The sequence below is a fragment of the Hipposideros armiger genome, unplaced genomic scaffold (genome assembly GCF_001890085.2).
Source record: "Hipposideros armiger isolate ML-2016 unplaced genomic scaffold, ASM189008v1 scaffold_655, whole genome shotgun sequence".
Lineage (NCBI taxonomy): Eukaryota > Metazoa > Chordata > Mammalia > Chiroptera > Hipposideridae > Hipposideros > Hipposideros armiger.
The window spans coordinates 338,825-359,299 of record NW_017732005.1 but is presented as its reverse complement, the minus strand read 5'-3'; the positions used below and the strand labels follow the sequence as shown (position 1 = coordinate 359,299).

Below are 20,475 nucleotides of genomic sequence, written 5' to 3'. Positions count from 1 at the left end.
TACATGGCTATACAGTTAGTTGATGGTAGAGCTGGAATGTAAATCCTGGTCTCTTTCTAAGTCAACCTGGGAACTGTTTGTTTGTTTGTTTGTTTGTTTGTTTGTTTAAGTACTCTGGTAGTATTCTTTCCCTGTCCTGCTTTTTTTTTTTTTTAAGTAAAAAAAAAAAAGCAAGCTGTCTGTGCTTAAACTGTGCTTTTTGTGCTATTCAATTACAAAACATCAAACCACTGTTGGCGGTCAAAATAACACATTAAGGAGAAAGTGTGTGTGTGGGGGACCATTTTAAGGGCATGCCCCCACCCTTATCCCAACAACTTGCAGCAGTGATGGGTGCCTAGTGGGAGCCGCAGGCACACTCCTGCTCCCCCCGCTGCTGACCAGCCAGCAGCCACCTGGCCACAATCAATAGGAAGAAGATCAACAAGGCTCACGTGACACACGCTCACTGGAAGTGGTGAGCCCAGCGGAGGAGGCTGCAAATCCCATTTCCCCCGGTGGCAGCAGGCAATCGTTTCCTACAGTCACACCAGAGTCTGATTACATAAAGTGGTTCATGCTATTTCTCCAGAGGCTTCATCCACTTCCCTCCCGCCCCCGCTCCCCCACTTCCCCGCCCCTCCAACCCTGCAAGAAAAATGTTTCTTTTGCATGAATGAAGCACGGGGGCCCTCTGGTGGTAGTTTGTAGGAAAGTCTCTTGAGAAGGAGAGATTTGCTGAGTTTGGGTGAGAAAGAAGTCTCAGTTTTTTGCATGTCTCCTTCTTGCCTCCACAACCATTTTCAAGATCAGCCATTAAAAGTACACCAGGGCTATTATTATAAACCATCTGAACAAGAAGGCATCAGTGGACCAATGCTCTTTGTGATCAGGCTTACAATGTGCCAGCCCCCGTTGCTGAGCAGAGCTGTGGCTGATGATGTGTCCTAAGGATATGGGCTGTGAATCTGGCCCACAGTGTGAATGGAAGTACCGATTTCCTGTTTAGAAGTGAATGCTCTCTGAGGTAAGCATACTGAGGTCTATATAGCATTTTACGGTAAACTTATATCCAGCAGTCCTCCTGATGCACGGTTTCACTTTCTGCAGTTTCAGTTACCCATGTCAATGGTGGTCCGAAAATATTAAATGAAAAATTCCAGAAATAAACAATTCATAGTTTTAAATCGCACACTTCTGAGTAGCATGATGTAATCTTGAGCTGTCCTGCTCCATCCACATGAGACGAGCATCATCTCTTTGACCAGCATCTCCACGCTGTAGACGCTCCCGGTCTGGTCGTCACTCAGGAGCCGCCATCTTGGTTGTCTGGCATGGTATCCCAGTGCCGGTGTTCAAGAAACCCTGACTTTACTTAATAATGGCCCCAAAGCCATTCACCTAACTTATATTACAGTATATGGCTATAATTGTTCTATCGTATCATTAGTTATTGCTGTTAATTTCTTACTGTGCCTAATTTATAAACTTTATCACATATAGGAAAAAACATCGTGTATACAGGGTTCAGTACTACCTGAGGTTTCAGCCATCCACTGGGGGTCTTGGAATGTGTCCCCCTTGAATAAGTAACAAGTTATCCAAACAGCTGTGTAGAGAGGAGGAGCTCTGTGTCAGGAGAAGGTCTTGCAGGGGGAAAGCTGGGACCAGGGGCAGGTGAGTTAGGGCAGGTGGTGTAACAGAGGAGCAAGCCGGACCTTGACTGTAAGCAGAGCTAGACAGGCGAGGAGAGAATGAGGAGACAACGAGGAGAAGAGGGCTGGGGAGAAGCCAGTGGATGGCATACCCATAATACTTGTAAGTGCCCAGTCTCTCATCAAAGAGAGGTTAAGGAACCCCACCTGCCCACGCTGGGGAGAGTGGAGAGCTAGTCAGCAGAAGACAGGCTGACAGCAGGCACCAGGGAGCCAGGCCTGAGGCGGCCAGGCCCCAGGACAGGAAGCGGATTCCCACTCCTCAGGCTGTCTCTCAAAAGGCTGCTAATATCTACTCCTGCTTTTCATTAACATTTTTTTATGTGTCCCTATTTTATTAGCTCTGTTTTATATTGTGTTTAGTTTTGTGTTGTATTTTCTCTGCAGATAATAGCCTTTTAAAAGCATAAATTATGTTTGAAAAAGTTAAAAATCACAAAGAGATCAAGACTGTTTAATGGTTACTTGTTGATGGAAATCCAGTCACATCTGCCTGTACCGTTACACATACCATTACTTGGACATTCACACTGCACTAGGAACAGGGTATATTACAAAAGAGAGAGGGGCTTTTAAAACCACATTTAATTTTGAATACAAAATCTGTTGCACTATTACAGAAGTGACCCCTTCATGCACAGATAAATTTAGCATCTACCGGTATGGAACAGTAAAAACTGTCCTTTTATTGTCCCCCTAACATTGGCAAATGTAAAGTAACTTTTATTTCTATGCTCTCTGATGCCACGGCAAGCCTGTTTTGTTTTTTTTGTATTTTCATAGGAAGGTTGATCTGTGAAAAGTGAAAATGGAGACATGAAAGTAATTAGGTCCATCTTTACCTGGGATTACTTCAAACTGTGCTTTACCTACATGTTTCAAAGATGCCAGGTGACTAGGCCTACTGAGCCCTACAGACAAAGCTCTGAAGAGTTCATCGAGAAACGTGTTGTCAATATGTAGAATCATTCACTAGTTCAGTTTCACAGCAAAAAGGGAAAATAAAACCCAAAAGGTATTTAAGTAAATGCTTTCCAATCCCATGCACTGTATTAATGAGCTAACTTCTTATACAGTACAACATAAACATTGTTTGCAAGTTTATTTGTATGTAACACCTATAAGCATATAGCATCTATACTTTAAGTGTATTTACAAATTCAACAAAATATCTACATATAAAAAGCTTTACTTAAAATTAAACTTGATGCAAGTTATGAGAAACCAATTTATTGGCAAATGAAACTGAGCATCCCTTCAACCATAGGTTGTTATAGAATTTCATATTTGGAGGTAAACCATTTGATAGATATTGTTTATGAATATGGTAGAATGTATATAATTTTTTGGAACTGTAGATGTAATCTGTTTGACTCTTGGCCTTGTTAGCTAGCACTTGCCAGATTTCTTAGATTCTGAAATGTGTCCATAGCAATTTGCATACAGATTATTTAATGCTGCAGAGAGTTTCAAAAGCTGTCACATAGGTAAAGACATAGAGAATAATATATTCCTGTTGACAAGCTGTTGTATGCTTTTAGTGTTGGAATAACTTATTTTAAAAAATTTTTTCAACCAAGTTGATGTCTTTCTTCCTGAATGGGACTTGTTTTAATAGAAACCATAAACAACCTCAAAATCATCAGTTGGTGATAAAGCTTTATATATATATATATATATATATATATATATATATATATATATATATATATATATATATATATATATATATATACACACACATGGGGACAATGCTCCTTAAAATAAGCTGTCTTATTTGTTTTATTTTCACATTTCTTTTTTTCCAGCATTGCAGTTTTCATTACCTCTGCTTTTTAAAAGTTACATTTAGACAATGACAGTAATCTAGCACTCTGAGTAGACTGTACCAGCGATACAGAAGGCAGTATGTTATGGAATGCTTCCGGTCTGAAGGCACTGCATGTATCTTGCCCTGTGCTTTCTGGAGGAAGTTTTGAAATTTCATTGGAGTGATTTGTTTTTTGATTCTTTCAGGATGGCACAAATGCCGAAGTGCATTGCAATACACATTGTTTATGCCTAAAAACATCTGAACATAGAGATGATGGGAAAAGTGGAACACTGTCTTGCTGGAATACCTGGGATAGTGAGAAGGCTACGAAGTAAGAGAAGCAAAGAGCAGGTAACAGAGTCTCAGTAAGCATCAGCAAATGCAACTGTCACGATTAACTCGTTTAGCAAGTATATACTGTACATACTGTTCCTAACTGTCTCCCAAAAGACTAACAGCTAGACATAGAGTCACCAATTCCACGACAATGTCCACAAAGACATTGAAGTTCTAGGGAATACTATAGTAACACTCTCGACAATGGAAACGGAATTCATATTTAGGGGTTCAGCTGAGGCGAGGATAAACAAAGTATCAAACCATGTTTTAATAACATACACAGGTATGTCCTTTAACTGTGTGTAGCATTTGTCATGCAACTGTATCCTGAAGATGAAATAACATCTGTTGATGATGCTGTACTGTTTTTAGAAGTTCTGAGGAAATCAAGAATACCTATTTTGAATGAAAAGGTATGCACTTTGCACTGCGGTTCACATTCACATATCATTTGACTGAGCTGTGTTCTTGGTCTAACTGTTCTCATAATATCAACATACAGCAGAACAGTCGCTGTCTGCCTCTATGTTCACAGTATGAGAAGGCTGACCAACAAGGGCTGAAGAGAAACATCCTGGAGGAATGGGGTATTGGCAGAGAGCTTACAAACTAGACAAAGGAATTCATGGCGTTGACGGGAGAAGGTGCCTCTGAGCTTTCGTTGCCTTCGGCTGGTTCTTTCTCCTTCTTACCACTGTACTGTCCAATAAAGGAACCGTCCTCGTTGAACTGGCCATTCACCCCCTCTCCATAGTCAACGAGGCTGTCATCACTATCTTCTTTTTTCACAGTCCTATCTGAAGGTGTTCGGCTGCCTTTTTTCAAAGGCTTGTGGTCTTCGGCATCACTGGAAGAAAAAAGAAATTTTCATCAAGACTGGCATTTAGGTAAATAAAATGTTTTATTCTTAAAGATCATGCATGACAATTATGATAAAGCATATGGAGCCCTGAGCTTCTCTAGCCAAATCTAATCATCAGGTTGACTCCAATGGCTGGGATGTGGTTGGAATGAAAGTCAAGCGCAGAAATGGTTTAATCATGAAGTCTCCAGTAGGTGGAAGGTTTCTTACTGTGCATGTCAATATCAATGACAGATTCTGGCTCCTGATTTGGAAGCAATTCTGAAATAATCACAAGCATTAAAAAAGGGAGAATTGAAAAAGTTGAAAATCCTCACTGTTTTTAATTCAAAAGGAGGTAAAAGTTTATGGCAAGTAGAGAAGTTAGTACGTTAAACTGCGTAATATCGCCGATTCCTTGGATATGAATGGAGAATGATTTTGGTTAAGTGTGAAACATGGACTTTTTTTTTTTCTGAGCAAGAAGAAGCAGCAAAATCCCTCGCTTCAAATAATTTTGTTATAGAGTGCAGGCCAGACTTGTAAACTTTAACCTTACCTTTCAAGAGACCTACAAATTCCATTAAAAGGATGCAGAAGAAACAAATGAAAATAGCCTAAGAAGAAAAGCAAAATCCTTATACTGATAGCATTCAGTATTTTTTTTTTTAGAATTTTAGTTAATGGGTAAAGATTTATTAATTTGGAAAGAGATACAATATAACGTCAAAGCACTACATTTATATAATACTATTCATGGCATGTCAATATATTATAAACAGTGTGTGTGATTCCAAAAATGTAAAAGTAATCATTTCCTGCACTCATCCTTGCCCCACTCCTAGCCTCTCCCAAGTGTGCTACGCAGCCCATCCATGTTGGGTGAGAATCTGAGGAGTATAATTTAATAACACTTTATGAGACCCAATTTGTTTATGCCTATTTCTCTGTTGAACCCCTAACACAACATCTGGAAGTAGAAGAGTAATCATCATTTTAGAACATCCACTCACATGGTTATGTAACTAGGTATGTACATTGACCTATTCCTTAACTGGTAACATTTGGTTTAAAAAAAACAAAAAGAAAAAAAAGCAATGACAATTTTTTTTCTTTCAAAGAACAAAAGTACAGAAAAGTAGAAAAACACCATAAACAATATTAGTAAAAAATAAAAACAAGGTTGCATTAGCTGCAATATCTCACCTACCAATTTGTGCTAGGACTTGATTGATCCATCTATTTCTGAGAGTGACTTTTTTTTCTAGCCAACATACAAATGTTTCAAGATACACAAATATCCTGCCTCTTCTGCCAATAATTCCTACTAGGGTTTTCAATTTTTCTCCAAGAAGAAAATCTCAAGACTGGAAGATAATACTAGTTTAATATGACACTGACATGTGCTATTGAAAACTACCCGTTTCAACAAGACACAAGTTCTTGTCACAGATTGAATAAATGATATTCTTACCACTGCTAATAAACAACTGGGAAAGTATCACAGAACCTTGGGGTGGCCTGTGTTTGGGGCACTTTAGGGGACATAGCATCCATTCTTCAACCTGTTGCTAGAATAACTTGAACATCTTTGGGGTTTAATCATTAGCTTCTAGGCTTTGCTTGAATACTTCCTATGAAATACTGCTCATGACTTGGTGAGACACTTAATTCCATGGAAGAGTTCAATAATGAACAGAATTGTCACCTGGATTCCAACTATTCATCTTATTCTGCTTTGTAGAACTAGTGTTCTAAAGAATACACTCTAGGAAATTCTAGTCTATGGCATTTCTTTGATCCAGCCATCATCCATCCATCCATCCATCCATCCATCCATCCATCCATGTATCTAATAAATGTTCACTGAGTGCCTACTCTAAGACAGATAATGTTCAAGTCATTGGATATATAGCAGCAAACAAAATTGACTGAAACCCTGACCTCACTAAGTTACTTCTAGTAGGGAAAAGACAGACATAAACAATCAACATATTAAAAAATTAGTTATACAGTATATCAGAAGGTAATTAGTGTGATGGAAAACACAGAGCTGAATAAAGAGGATGGAAGGTGTCAGGGAAGGGGTGGAAGGTTGACATTTAAATAGGGTGTCCAGGGAAGGCCTCATTAAGAAGTGACATCTGATCAGACTTAAAAGAGCTGAATTAGCCAGGCAGATAGCTGGAGGGAGAGTGATTACAGCAGGAATAACAAGCATATGCCCTTAGGTGGGGCAAACCTGGCATGTTCCAGAAATGGAGAAGGGCTTGTGTGGTTGGAACTGAATGAGAGAGAGAGAGAGAGAGAGAGAGAGAGAGAGAGAGAGAGCGAGCGAGAGCCAGCGAGCACACTGGCGGGGTGATGGAGGATGAGTTAAAATAAGAGAGAGGTGAGAGGGCTAGGCTTGATGAGGGCCTAGCAGGGCACTGTAAGGATTCTGTATTTAATTCTGAGTGAGATGGGAAGCCACTGAAGGGTTTCCAATAGATGAGAGACTTTATCTTATGCTTTAAAAGGATTACTGTCATCAGTGTTGAGAATAGCCTACCCTAGAGGGTAGCGATTTTAAACGACAGCAAAATTGGACCATGCCCACTTATTACATATTATCTGCTTCTGCAGTACAATCACAGAATTGTAGAGTTGCAGCAGGGACTGCATGGCTTGCAATGTATAAAATATTTACTTACTATCAGGCCCTTTACAGAAAAAGTTTGCCAAGCCCTGCTCTTGGGGGTCAGGGGGATGATTGCAATAAACCAGTAGGAGACGACTGTCACTTGGCCAGAGTGGAAAACTGGGGGTGGTACAAAGTGGTCAGGTGATGGACATATTTTGGTGGAGCACAAACAGGATTTTCTGATGGATTAGATATGGGATAATAGAGAAAAAGATGACAACAAGATATCAGGTTTGAGCACCAGGAAGGATGGTATCACCCTCACTGTGGAGAGGCATGTTTGGGGTGGGAAATCAAGAGTTCCATCTGGGACACGCTGCAGTTTGACATGTCAGAGGAACCACTCCTTTAATCATTTTATGAGTCTAGTATAACACTGATATCTAAAATCAACAAGAACACTTTGAGACAGTAAATTTACGGCCTAATCTCATTCATGAATATAGATGAGAAAATCCCAAAGATGTCATGAGCAAATGGAAGTTCCCAATCTACTAAAAAGATAATATCATGTTCAGGTTGGCTTTATTCCAGGAATGCAAGTTTGTTTTAGCATTAAAACACTAATTTGTATAATTCACTGTTTTAGAAGAAAAAAAGAACAATACCTTATAATCGTCTCAGTAGATTTAGAAAAATGTGTAAGGTAAAATTTAACACCCAATCACAATAAAAACTTTAATGCACTAGGAATAGAAAGCATCTTCATTAACCTGACTAAGGATATCTACAAGGAACCTACAGTAAATGGCATCCTTGCTGATGAATGTTGAAAGCTTTCTGTTTGATATCATGGATAACAGTAGGGATGCCTGCTATCATTAAAACTGCAATGGAAGTACAAAGCAATGTGGTAAGAAAAAGAAATAGAAGGCATATGTGTTATGAAGAAAGGAAACTGTCATTATTCATAAATGATATGATTATATGTGTAAAAAATCCAAGAGAATCTACAGGCAAACATTAGAATAAAATGAGAGTTTAGTAATGTTGCTTAACACGGTATTAGCATAAAACTCAATTTTGTTTATGTACTTGCAAACAGTTGGGATATGAAATTTAAAAAATGATTCCATTTATGGTATCTTAAAAATATGAAGTATATAAGAAGAAATCCAACAAAAATATGTGTAAGATCTCTGAAGAAAATGAAACTTTTATTCAGAATTATTAACCCTCCGTCGGGCGCAACTGACCTCACAGGTTCATTGCACACAAATTTTCAAATATCTAACAGTTAACTTAAGTATCCTGACTCAACGCTTCTGTAGCTTCCCCCTCTACAGTAAACTATCGCCAGTCATGTTTGTGACTTAGTACAGTAAAGACGTATTTCATAGCGGCATTTTTAATCTTACAGATTCATTGTGCCTATTTGAGATATTTTTTATATTTTCTCAACAGATTTTTTTTGTAGAGTACTATCCTTTCAGACATTTCAGAAAGAGATTGTAAGTACAGTTTTATTATTGAAACTTAGTAATTGGGTATTTTATTTTCTAATTAATCTGACAGATTCATTGCGTCTGTTTAGGGTAATATTTTTTCTTTGTAGGTTTTACCTTCTAAAATGGCTGAACCTCAAAGATTTTATAATCCAGATGACCCAAAAGATGCTGAGATATTGCTACAGATGTTGATGGAGTCTGATAAGGATGAAAATTGAACTTGAATTTGAAGATGAAAGTGACACAGATGGTGAAGATCAAGTTGAAGAACGAGACCAAAATTCTGACACTGAGCAAGAAAGTTCTCCTTCAGAAAGTGATCAAGAAAGTAGTAATGAAGAAATAGATTAATATTTTATTGGGAAAGATAAAACAACCAAATGAAAAACAACTAAATTGTCACAGCACGTAAAAAACAGATCACAAAATATTTTAGTGTGTTCACCAGGTGTCATGGGATCTGCAAAACAGGCCAAAAATAATCTCGAATGTTGGAACCGTTTCATAAATAAGGAAATATTGGGCATCATCATTGAGCATACAAATTAGTATATTGTAAAAATTTGTCACAATACTCTCATGAGAGAGATGCAAAATGTGCAGACCATGTCGAAATGAAAGCATTTATAGGACTGCTTTATCTGGCAGGTGTACTGCACAGTAATAGGCAAAGATTATACTGAATTTATGTAATAAACATATATTGTTTTTACTTTGTGGCAAATTAAAATTTCATTCTGAATAAATAATATGCATGCTTACACATTATTTTCATTCATTTTCAATTTAAATAAATAACTCTCATACATGCATCCGGTAGATGCATTGCGCCCGAACTCGTAACTTTTGCATTGCACCTGATGGAGGGTTAAAGAAGAGCTAAGTAAATGAAGGAAGATACCTAACTATAGACAGGAAGACTCAAACATGGTAAATAGCTTAACAGTATTAGGACAATGTATTTTTGGTGCAGATACAGACAGCATGATCAGTGGAATGGAATACAGAGCCCTGAAATAGTTAGGAGATCTTTTTGTTGGCTTTATTCTGACATCATATTTTTATGCTATTATAACTGGAAACATTTAAAAATCCTATTTCCAACTGTTTTCTGGTCCATAGAAATATGATGGACTTTTATGTTAATTTTGTGTCAAGGAACCTTAAATTCTTTTTTTTTCTTTATTTTTTTTTACTTTTTTTTTTTTTTAGCTGAGCCATCCTGCCACCTGTTGGCAGCTCAGCGGCAGCTCAGCTCGGGCCGGACTTGAACCGCTGTTGCTCAGAGCTCAAACCTTTGAGCGAGCTCTTAACCAACTGAGCCACTCAGCTGGTCCTTTAAATTCTTTTCTTAATCCTAATATTTTCTTGCAGATTCACTTGGACTTTTACATCCACAATGACATGAGTTCAGAAGGGGCTCCCTGGAAGCATCCATCCAGCTTAACGGCCACGCTGGATGAGAGAAGATCTACAACAACACAGGCTGTGCTGGAAAGAAGAGACGGAGGAAGAGCAATGCTCTAGCCACAAACAGAATCTTTCCCGGAAAAGCTGTTCAAAGGCAGCGCAAGATCTTTCTAAGACTAGTTTTGCAGCCATGGTATGATGTAATAATGAGAATCTGGTTAAATGAGATAAAATTGTATGAGGCACCAGCACACTGCCGGGCACGTGATCTGTGCCCCGTGAACGTAGGTGCCCATCCATCTGCCATCACACCTCTTTCTCCACTCCAGGCCCCCACCTCAGGGGTTTTTTTCCTAAGAAATACCTTGTGGAACACACACACTCAGAACTTTCTAGATGTGGTGAGTGGTGCCAAGCTGGTGTTGAAGCACTGTATTAGTGCTTACCTTATTCAGCTCAGAGGAGAATTTTATAACGAAATAGAAAATAAACTGTTTCTGAGACTGGGTGAAGGGAATTTGCTTTGTCAGGTTAGTTTCCCAAATGAAAGGAGTTTAAAAGTTATAGGGCATGAGTTAGAAGTCACATACTTATGTAGCTACATTGTATTCAAAGCTTAAAAAAATCATCCACATTTTTATGAGAACTTTTAAGGACAGGAGGTGTCAGATGTTAATTCTGAGCCTAGAATGTCAAAGGTTAAACAAATTTCAAAATAAGTCATCAAATAATCGTAAGATAGTAACATAGCGCCATAAAATATACTTTCGATACTTATATCCATGAATAAAGACGGTTGTGCAGTGGAAAGAAATGTTTACATCACAATATCAAAATTCAGTCCCTGCGCGACTTCCTCTGGGAAGACTCCCTGTACCACGTCCTCCTTTGCCACCCACTTGGCTTTGGCTTTGTGCTCCTGCTTCCGTGGCACCATAGTTTTGTCCCTTTCATAGCACTTTTCACACTATGCTCAGATGGTTCTTTTATTTCCCGGCATCCCTCACTAGACTATAAGCCAGCGAGATAACGTCCTATTGGTCTTAATATCTCCACAGCCTGGCATACAGTAAGCATTCAGTAAGTACTGGTTGAACGAATTCATTGTAAAATAACAATAGAAGAGACACTAAGCATATTAGAAACCATTCAGAATTCTAACATTAAAAAATTGTCATTACTTCTTAATTTTAGAATGTCAGACAAAGCATTGTAATATATTCTTTCCTTTCTCTTACCCTAAGAATGCATTTTAGGGAGTTCATTTTTTTTTTTCCAAAAGCACTTCAGGGTTTTGTACACAGAAGACACCTGTACTGAGTAAAATTTAGCAACAATGGATAAATTGTGATCATTCGGTCTAATTTTCCTGTGGTCACCACCCTACCATGGCTAAACCATGCTGCAGTTTTATTGACATTCATGACCCAAACATTCTTTCCAAACACCCTCTCTAAAAGTCTGTCGTTATTTATGCTGCTCACACACTGGTTTGTGTTTGTGAGTGGAATAAATCTAAAGTATGTAATGAATGTGACACATCTTCCTATCATTCAAGCCTTGTGAGCATGGGTTAGCAGCGTGCACCAGGACCATGTTCACATGAATGACATGATTCTCGTGCCAAGAGCCTACATTTACACTAGAGTTCAAGTACCATGGCCACATGGTTTATGTCCTAGGTTCTGCTTTTTAGTAGAATGGATCTAAAGAATAAAAAAAATACTTACACGGCTGGTTGCACTGTTTCTCTGATTTTTCTATATGCTAGTAAGGATGCAGATCCTATTGTCTGTGTAATTAAAGAAACAAACAAAGAAAGCTGCAGGCTTCCGCCAGAGGGGAACTGCTTGGGGGTGGGTGCTGTAGTGAGGACACAAGGTTACAGCATATGAAAAAACAAAATCAAATTTGGCCACTGAAGTTCCATCCCTCTTTGCACTATGAAAAATTCTCTGTCTCACAGCCAACCATGTAGAAACTGTTTCATCCTCAAATCATAAACAGAATTAGTTTACATAGATAATAGCCCTAATTTTGTGTGTGATCAGCATACTGATTTATTTTCACAATGAAATATAATAAGACTCACTAAATAATACAGAGCTCAAAACTCCCAAAAGGTGCAAAGCAGAGAGGGGACCCTGGTGATTTAGGGAGGAGAATGACACTTAAATATATTATTAAAAAAAATTTCTGTAATAAACAGTTGGAACCGTTTTCATTAATTGTGACATCTAAGAAACTAAAGGTCTTTTGTTTTTTTTTTAAGTAGGAAAGAAACCAAAGGGAAAACATTCTGAGGTAGTGTCAGAAAGTCACAGGACGAAGTCACATCTTTAGCAGTGGGTGGCAGGGTGTTTGGGGAAGTAATTTCACTTGTCAGCTTGTCTTTATGAACTTTGAGTGTCAGTAAAAGAAAAATCACTGAGTTGCGTTTCATGTCTAAGACACCCGTCAGAACCTTATTTCCCTTGGCAACTCCCAGATAAATGTAGTCACGCGTGTGACGAGTTTTTTTGTCTTCACACGTGAACCGATGGGCTTGTACTCAATAGGCCCAATGAAAAGTCTTTCTCTTCTGAGAAACTCAAGGCATAAGCTAAAGACAGCCATTTGAAAACGCTTCACAAACATATCATATATGAATTAACACCAAGACAAAGACATGTGACATTTGTAAGCACAGTGATAATGAGGCCAGTAACCAAATAACTTGCTATGTACAGCTCTGGAACCCAAAATCACATTAAAAGTTGTTGGTAGATAGCTCATAGAGGAGCAGAAAAATCATAGAACTAGAAACTTTTAGCGATCATCTAATACTTGAATAACTGTATCATTTTATGAATGAAAAAAATTGAGATCTAGACAAATTAAGAGATATCTAAAGAAATCAAGGGTAATGACCTAGTTGACAATAAAACTAACAGTCTCTTGATTCCAAGCTAGTCCACATTCATTTGCCCTCCATTTCAGTCAAGTTTTAATGGAGTAGGCAGCCTAATTACTCTGAGAAAGTCCCATTACATCAGATCATGGCTCACTTCACTCTAGCAGCAGACTGATGTTTGAGCGCCACACAATGAGCAGTACATTGCCAGATGCACATAAGCACAATAAGGCAGACCAGAAATCCATCACCATGTGAAGAATGTATGACATGCAATGGTGTATTTTCAATTCATGCAAACACATAATTTTTTCAGGCTATATTAGAGGTTTAACTTCATCATAATAAATAACGGAATGGTATGCATATCCTGTATAGAATTCTAGCCACAAGAACTCTAGTAATGCTCAGCTCACCTGTTTGACAGGAGAAACATGCAGAAGAGTGAGTTAAGTCAGGAAAGATTTCTACTCATCTGGTGTAAGACCTGGCTACGCTCAGCTGTGGCCATGGGCAGGCTGCTCTGACTGTTATGCAAACCTTCGGGTGGACTGGGGGTGGGGGATGGGGCGCTGCATGAAGTGCTCACAAACTTTCAGTCCCAGAGGCAACATTTGACATCAAGACAACCCTCGCTAGACGTTTCTCTATATCATGAGATACAGAAATTCTGAGAAGTCTTAGAAATCAAAGAGATCAGAATATAAAAGCTTAAGAGCTGAGATACAAATGCAACAAAACATTTGTATCTGCATGAAAACTGGTTCAAAACCAATTGTCAAAAATATAGTTTTTCTCAATCAGTCCTCATATTTCTTATCCTTGGCATTGTTTCTCCCCTCGTGATGTTGACGTGGAAATGCCAAAAATGAGCTCTAGAGACAGGTAAAAAGTAACACAAATATCTTGTCTACAAATGTCATCTGGAAATCACAGTAATGAAATATTTTATTTCACCTAAAAGCCATTCCTTCCTTCCTTCCTTCCTTCCTTCCTTCCTTCCTTCCTTCCTTCCTTCCTCCCTCCCTCCCTCCTTCCCTCCCTGCCTCTCTTCCTTCCTTTGACTATTTAGCACTTAGTTTACGTTAAAATTTGTCCTAAATGATGCAGCCAAGCCAAGAATGTATTATCAAATTTCTGTGAGTTAACACCCTGTCTCCAGGGCTGTCATATTTCTTAATAATTAACAGCCTCTAAAACAAATTCGTCATCATTTCATGATTAACAGGCAGAGTTATAGGTATTTGTTTTGGAAAAACAAGTCTTAAATCCAAGACTGAAAAGAGTAACACTGATTTTTAAAAGCATTGTTTAGAAGATGACAGGTATAGTTTCCTTTACAATGCAGGTCTGCAGGGTCTTTCATGTTTTTTTAACTCTTATTGTAATACACCAGCTTTGTGGGGTCGATCCATACAACAAGGAGCGCTGGATAATTTTGCAGAGTGCAGGCCACTCCGTTTCCAAACCTATGACTAAAATGGAAATTTATTCTTTAGGAGAAGTGAGGATATTTTAACTGTGAGGCATGTGTAAACATTTACACATGGAAGTGCTTCTAAACCAATATTTGAGGAAATCTGAACCACCAGGCGGAGCATGTCCTGGCAGGATACTATCCTGGGACATGGAGTGTTGCGTCTGTGCAGGGCAGGGAGCTGAGAGGTGGGGAGAAGCAGAGGTTTACCTGTATTCTCCAAAAGTGCCGTCGTCTTCCTTCATGGGCTGGATTTCGGGATCAGCATGGGCATCTTCCTTTTCTTTAACTAAAAAGTTCAAAACAACATTGTTATCGTTGATCCTGTACCTCCTTATTCAAAGTTTTTCAAAGCACACCTTTTTGAGATGCACAGCGGCAGAAAACACTTCTATACACTTATGGGTTGTAGAACATGAGCCATGTGAGGAAGCAGTGTCACATAGCATGATGCAAAGACTCAGTTCATGCATGACTGCCTCCGGAAGGCCTCATGTACCTTCCCCCTGCCTGTTGGTTGTGGAGGGCTCTTTCAGCATTTATGACCTACGTGGAGCCTAAGGAAGTGGAGTCACTAACATCTTCAGACAACAGATTAATTTACTCTCCCAAATGTTTCTGATCCTGAATAATGTTTAGGAACCCATTATATAAAAAAGATCAACAATTGTCTGAACAGAAAATCCCAATTTAAAGCTCTGGGAAGATATACTTATTGCAATCTACATGATTAACCTTGTGATTTCTTTTTACTTCAATGGATAATTATGCAGCATTATAAGGCAATTTTAATCTTTCTTTCTTACCTGGGTATTTACCACCCTTGTTCCTTCTGATGAAGCAAACGATCAGCAAGATTAAGATAAGGAGGGCAACAGCACACATGAGGCCAATGAACCAGCCCTGAGTTGCGATGTCCACCTGTCGGCTCGCCATTGCTGAAAAACAAAGCAGTGGTGTTGGTGGGAATGGGTTCAGGGGGAGATGGGAACTGTTGTTGTCTCTTGTATAAAAATTGCCATAGTATATGAGCTGTTCTATATTTTACACGTGGCCCCAAATTGGAATCTGCCAGTTACTAATCAGGGGTTATATAAATACATAACTTTGAAAAATTTTCATTCATTAAAACAATTCAAATAGAGAAATCTGAATGCTAATATCATTAAGTGCTAATAAACCCTGCCGAACATTGTGTTCAGTTATTTTAACTATATAGTCTCCATAGAAACATAGTCCCAAACCAATGAACAAATTTACTGTTTATAAGATAAACTGTTCATTAAGCACAATGATAAGAATATGACTGAATTTTAAACAGAACAGATTGTATACATCTAATGGAGTATTTTTCCTTTGAAGGAACCACTTTGGAGGCTAAAATATCATTGCAATGATGCTGTCATTTTTCAAAAGGTTTTGGAAATCTGTTAAACAAGAAAACTTTCCACACATGAAAACTGTCCATATCAGATAACCAGCCTTATTATTTTTATATCTCAATTTTCACCCAAAATATTACTTACATTTGTTATTCATCTCATTTACAAGAGTTGGTTCTGAATAACTTTTGCATATTTCTGAAAAATCCAATTTACTCTCAAAAGATCAATATTCAATATTGCCTAGGATCCATTCAAAAGACTTTGAAATATATTTTGATCAGTGGCATCATTATTGGAATAAGGGACCAGTTTAAAGAGAAAATACCCATTTACATGTATACATATTCTTTAAGTCTTCATCTATTCTGTTTGAGTCAATAAATGCGAGGCCCCTTTTCCAATCAGTCAGTGTGCAAATCTCCTATGAAAAACAGAATAATGAACATTTCTAGTATTATCCAAAAGTGTCAATCAAATGGGACAAAGTGCAGCATCAATGGCTATTCAGACATACCTATGAGAATTTGTTTAAATAGATTGGTATGAATCTTTTTTAAAAAAGCTCTTTATTTTCTTTTTTTGACCATAATCAAGATAAAAGGTTTTCTTCTTTTGATTGACAAGCATGCCTATGTCATGCTTTTAATTTGACTGAATTTCTTCTGAATATATTTAACATTGTTGGGTTAGGTGTATGTGATCTCAGGGTGCAGAAATAAGCATGGCTACCTGTATCCCAAGTTCTGATATATGTGCAAAAATAGCACTTCATTGCCTTTTCCCCCAAACAAAGTGTAGGGAGAAAAATGAAATGCTTAAAGCCAAATGTGAAGAGAAATGTCAAAAACGTGTGGATGTGTGTTTAAGAAATAAAATGAGAAGGAAAATACATTATCTGGAATACAAACCAAATGCCAGTAGCCTTTCCCCAACAGTCCCTTGTGCTTCATTGGTCAGAGGGGTTCTGAGTTTTATCGTAACTTGATACAACTGAAGCACCGTGCGCCAAGGCCATACACGCACCATAACCATGATGATGATGATGATGAAGGTGCAGACAGTCATAATGAGAGCTTACACACTGAAACTCGTACTACCTACAAGACACCATGCTGGGAGCAAAATCTCATTTAATCTTCACAACCACCCTTTGAGGTAAGCATGAAAAATAAATCCACGCCCACAGAGGGTAAAGAACTTGCCCAGGAGCTGGGGTCTGACCCAAGTCTGCCTGACGCCAGGGTACATGGTAGTAGCCATTATGCTATAGCCATAATGCACTCCTGAAAACATGTCCAGACATCGGATCTACAGAAGTGTTTACACAGAATAAAATATTATAGGGACTTTCCATTCTGAGACAGGTGAAAATGTTTTAAAAGCCCATCATTACATACTCTTTTGCAATGTGTTTCTATCAATTCTCACGTGGTCTTTGTGCACTTTTTCTTTAAAATGACCGATAACAACCAACCGGTGTTAAGTCTCCTGAGCATTTGATAGACGTGAAAGAGTCTTTGTTTTTTAGTATGCTTTACATGTTCTTTAGTATGGTTTACAGCCTTGCCATAAATACTGCGTTTACATTTTTTTCTCTAATTAAACACAACTGATAAGGGCAAAATGCAATAAGATACTCAAAAACTAGCACAGATGTTGTCTTATAAAGATGGTGATGGTCAAAACTGAACTGTCCAATGGCGGCTTGCAACTATGCAAAAAGTGGTAATGTTTCTTTGACAGTTGACAAAGGAACATCCATATTGACTTTGAATTTTTATCTCTATGTCTAAAGAAAAAGGTATCAAACTATTTCACTACCACATTATTTAAAATTAGGCAGACAGAATATTAACAGGTAAATGTGTGTGCATACTCACACACACAACACACACATAAGTGCACCAGAGGTTGATATAAAACAAAAATTATGTAAGTGAAAATAACTTCTATTGACTCCGCACCCATATAAGGAAAGCTCTAAAGCCCAGAATGACTATAAAAGCTTTAAGTCTTCCCAGGAAACTTTATATAAAATCATCTTAACTACAGATGTATACACAAACCCAAATCAAGGCCACCATTGTGTGTAACACACACACACACACACACACACACACAAAATGAAGCCTGTGGGGCTTTTCCTGTGGAATCTGAATTTCAATGGGTGGGTATTAGTAGGATTGGGTGGAAGAGGGAAAGAGGACTTCCAATTTAACAAATAGGCAAATATAAAAAATATGAAAAGAGAAAATAAGCCAGAAGAATGAAATTTGCTTTGTTTCCTGGAGTTAGTTTTAACAACTGTCTTCTGCTATTGCATTACTTGTTGTCTCATGGATAATCTGTGCTCTGGGGTAGTAGGTATCTGAAGAAAATGCTCTTGAGTACTTAGAATAATAAAATAAACAAGGAAGAGACAGTGGGATAAATGGCTATTGATAAAAAAGCCATTATATAAAAAAAATGTCCTGTTTTGTTAAAATAGTTAGAAATGTATAGAAAGGGGAAAAAATTTCCTTGGCCAAAGTTTGGAGGCAGCTGACAGGGCTCAGGAAAAACGTATCTGCTTTAAATCCTTTGTGATGTGAGAGAAGAAGACACCAGGTAGTTGAGCGAAAGAGGTGAGAAAGCAAGGAGAGGAGTCTTGTTTGATTTGTTTTTCAGTTTGTGCCTTAGGAAAAAATGAAGAAGTAGCTCTTAAAAATCCAGACTATCAAAAGCAGAGATGGTGTCATGTTAAGAAGATTCATGAGTCAAGCGTAGATGAAAAGTTGAGCCTGGGTTCCTGAAATTAGCAGAACTCAGCAGCAGCTCATTAATGCAGAAAGTTACAACATCGGCCCGAGTGGCATGCCTCCATGCCCAGTACTAACATTCACATCTCAAAACCTAGCGTGGAGGAGAGGAGAAGCCAGAGCAATAGAAGGCTTTCTTTCACACTGGAGTTAACCCAGAAGCCCTACAGGGTAGAGCGATGAAACTGGGAGAACAAGGGAGTATCAATATGTGTTCTTTTTAATGGTTAAAGGTAAAAGGTGAGAATAATTGGTTGTGGCCTTGTCCTGTTTCTCCATCACTGGCACGCAAGAATGGGCCACCCATTGTGAGTACTCACCTTGAACCACCTGTCAGCTGCAGCTGGACTTGTAGTTATAGCAATACGGAAGACGATTTTTCTAAAGGGTTTGCCATATTTTGATTTTGTGGGTGGAAACTAATTCTATCTAGACCTTCAAGCTGGGAATGCACTGGAGCCATTAGGGGTCCATAATAGCTGGAAAGACTGAGCAGTCATTTCTGAGACCACCTGTTCCCCTCGGGGTGCAGGCTTCTGTGACCCCATATGGAGGTGTAATGAAAGCCTCTCCTCTAGTGTTAGAAGGCTAAGCCTCAAACCCCAGTTCTCCCATGTTCTAGCTGGGTGAAGGCAGGTACTCCACCTATCATTCCGTCATTGACATGATGTATAAGTGGGTAATAACACTGCTCACTTCATAGGACCACTAGTCCCCATCTCCCACTAGAGTGGTTGGTGGGGGCTTCACCTCAGACTGGAGCCAGAAGTGGCGCTGTATTCCTGCCCTGAGCCAGTATCAAACACATCCTCTGAACTCACAAAACCAGAGCCCTCCTCGGCACCAACTTGAACTTGGTATGCTGCTCCTGGCTTTAGACCCTTTAATCCAAAGAAGCTCTGAGAACCATTTATTTCTTTCCTCCATTCTTCTCTGCCTATGGAAATTTTGCAAAAACAACAAATTATAATATTTTAAGGGGCTAGAAGTCACTTAATTCTTCGAGAAAGGAAAATTATGAGCTAAAGATAAACTCTAGGATGCTTACCGTAGGTTTATCATTTTAGGTCATGTCAAATAAATCAATTGATTGGCTATCCAGATTGCATATTAACTGTATATATACCCATGTATTAAATCTTTTTTAATACAAAGGAAGCTTCTTTATCTACACCTTGTCTTATAAGATTATTGAGTTTCTATATTGATGTTTATAAAAAGAACTGTTATACATTAAAATAGTTTAATTGAATTATGGAAAGAATTGGTTTTAGGACTCACAGGATGAATCTTTTGGTAAACTTAAATGCTTTCAAGTTTATCCAACTTGAAAAGATATAGATTCAACCTTTCCTGAGTGCTGGTTTCCCTAAAGGAATAGTTATTTCTAAAAATATTTACTTGCATGATAAAAGCCTAAACAGAAGGTTGGACTACATTCGACATTTTGTTACAGACATTCCTTGGCTTCCACTGGAAGGAGAGGCGCTGGGTTTTCCTAAACTGTTGGGAGTGAAAGCTGCCCCATCTCCTGGTGGCAGTGGCCAGGGTGTAACTGGAGCGCCTGACTTGGGAATACATTAACCATTGAAATATAAATGTAAGTTTTCTGCAGTTTCTGACAAAATTCTGTTGGGAAGTATTGGTAGTATTGGCAAAAAGACTCCTTTTAAGTCAGTTTGATTCTGCTACTT

At 38.4% G+C, this 20,475-nt stretch overlaps 1 protein-coding gene across 1 annotated transcript in view; it reads right to left on the bottom strand.

Annotated features, from left to right (window-relative positions):
• Positions 1–3,423: 3,423 nt before the first annotated feature.
• The window catches only part of NRCAM (neuronal cell adhesion molecule), an 82,448-nt gene continuing 65,396 nt past the window's right edge, over positions 3,424–20,475 (bottom strand). The window contains exons 21-23 of the mRNA XM_019626048.1: positions 15,405–15,536; positions 14,809–14,887; positions 3,424–4,693 (exon numbers count right to left, since the gene is read on the bottom strand). Of these exons, the coding sequence (XP_019481593.1) occupies positions 4,456–4,693; positions 14,809–14,887; positions 15,405–15,536 (449 nt within the window). The 3' untranslated portion in view covers positions 3,424–4,455. The remainder of the gene's footprint in view (positions 4,694–14,808; positions 14,888–15,404; positions 15,537–20,475) is intronic.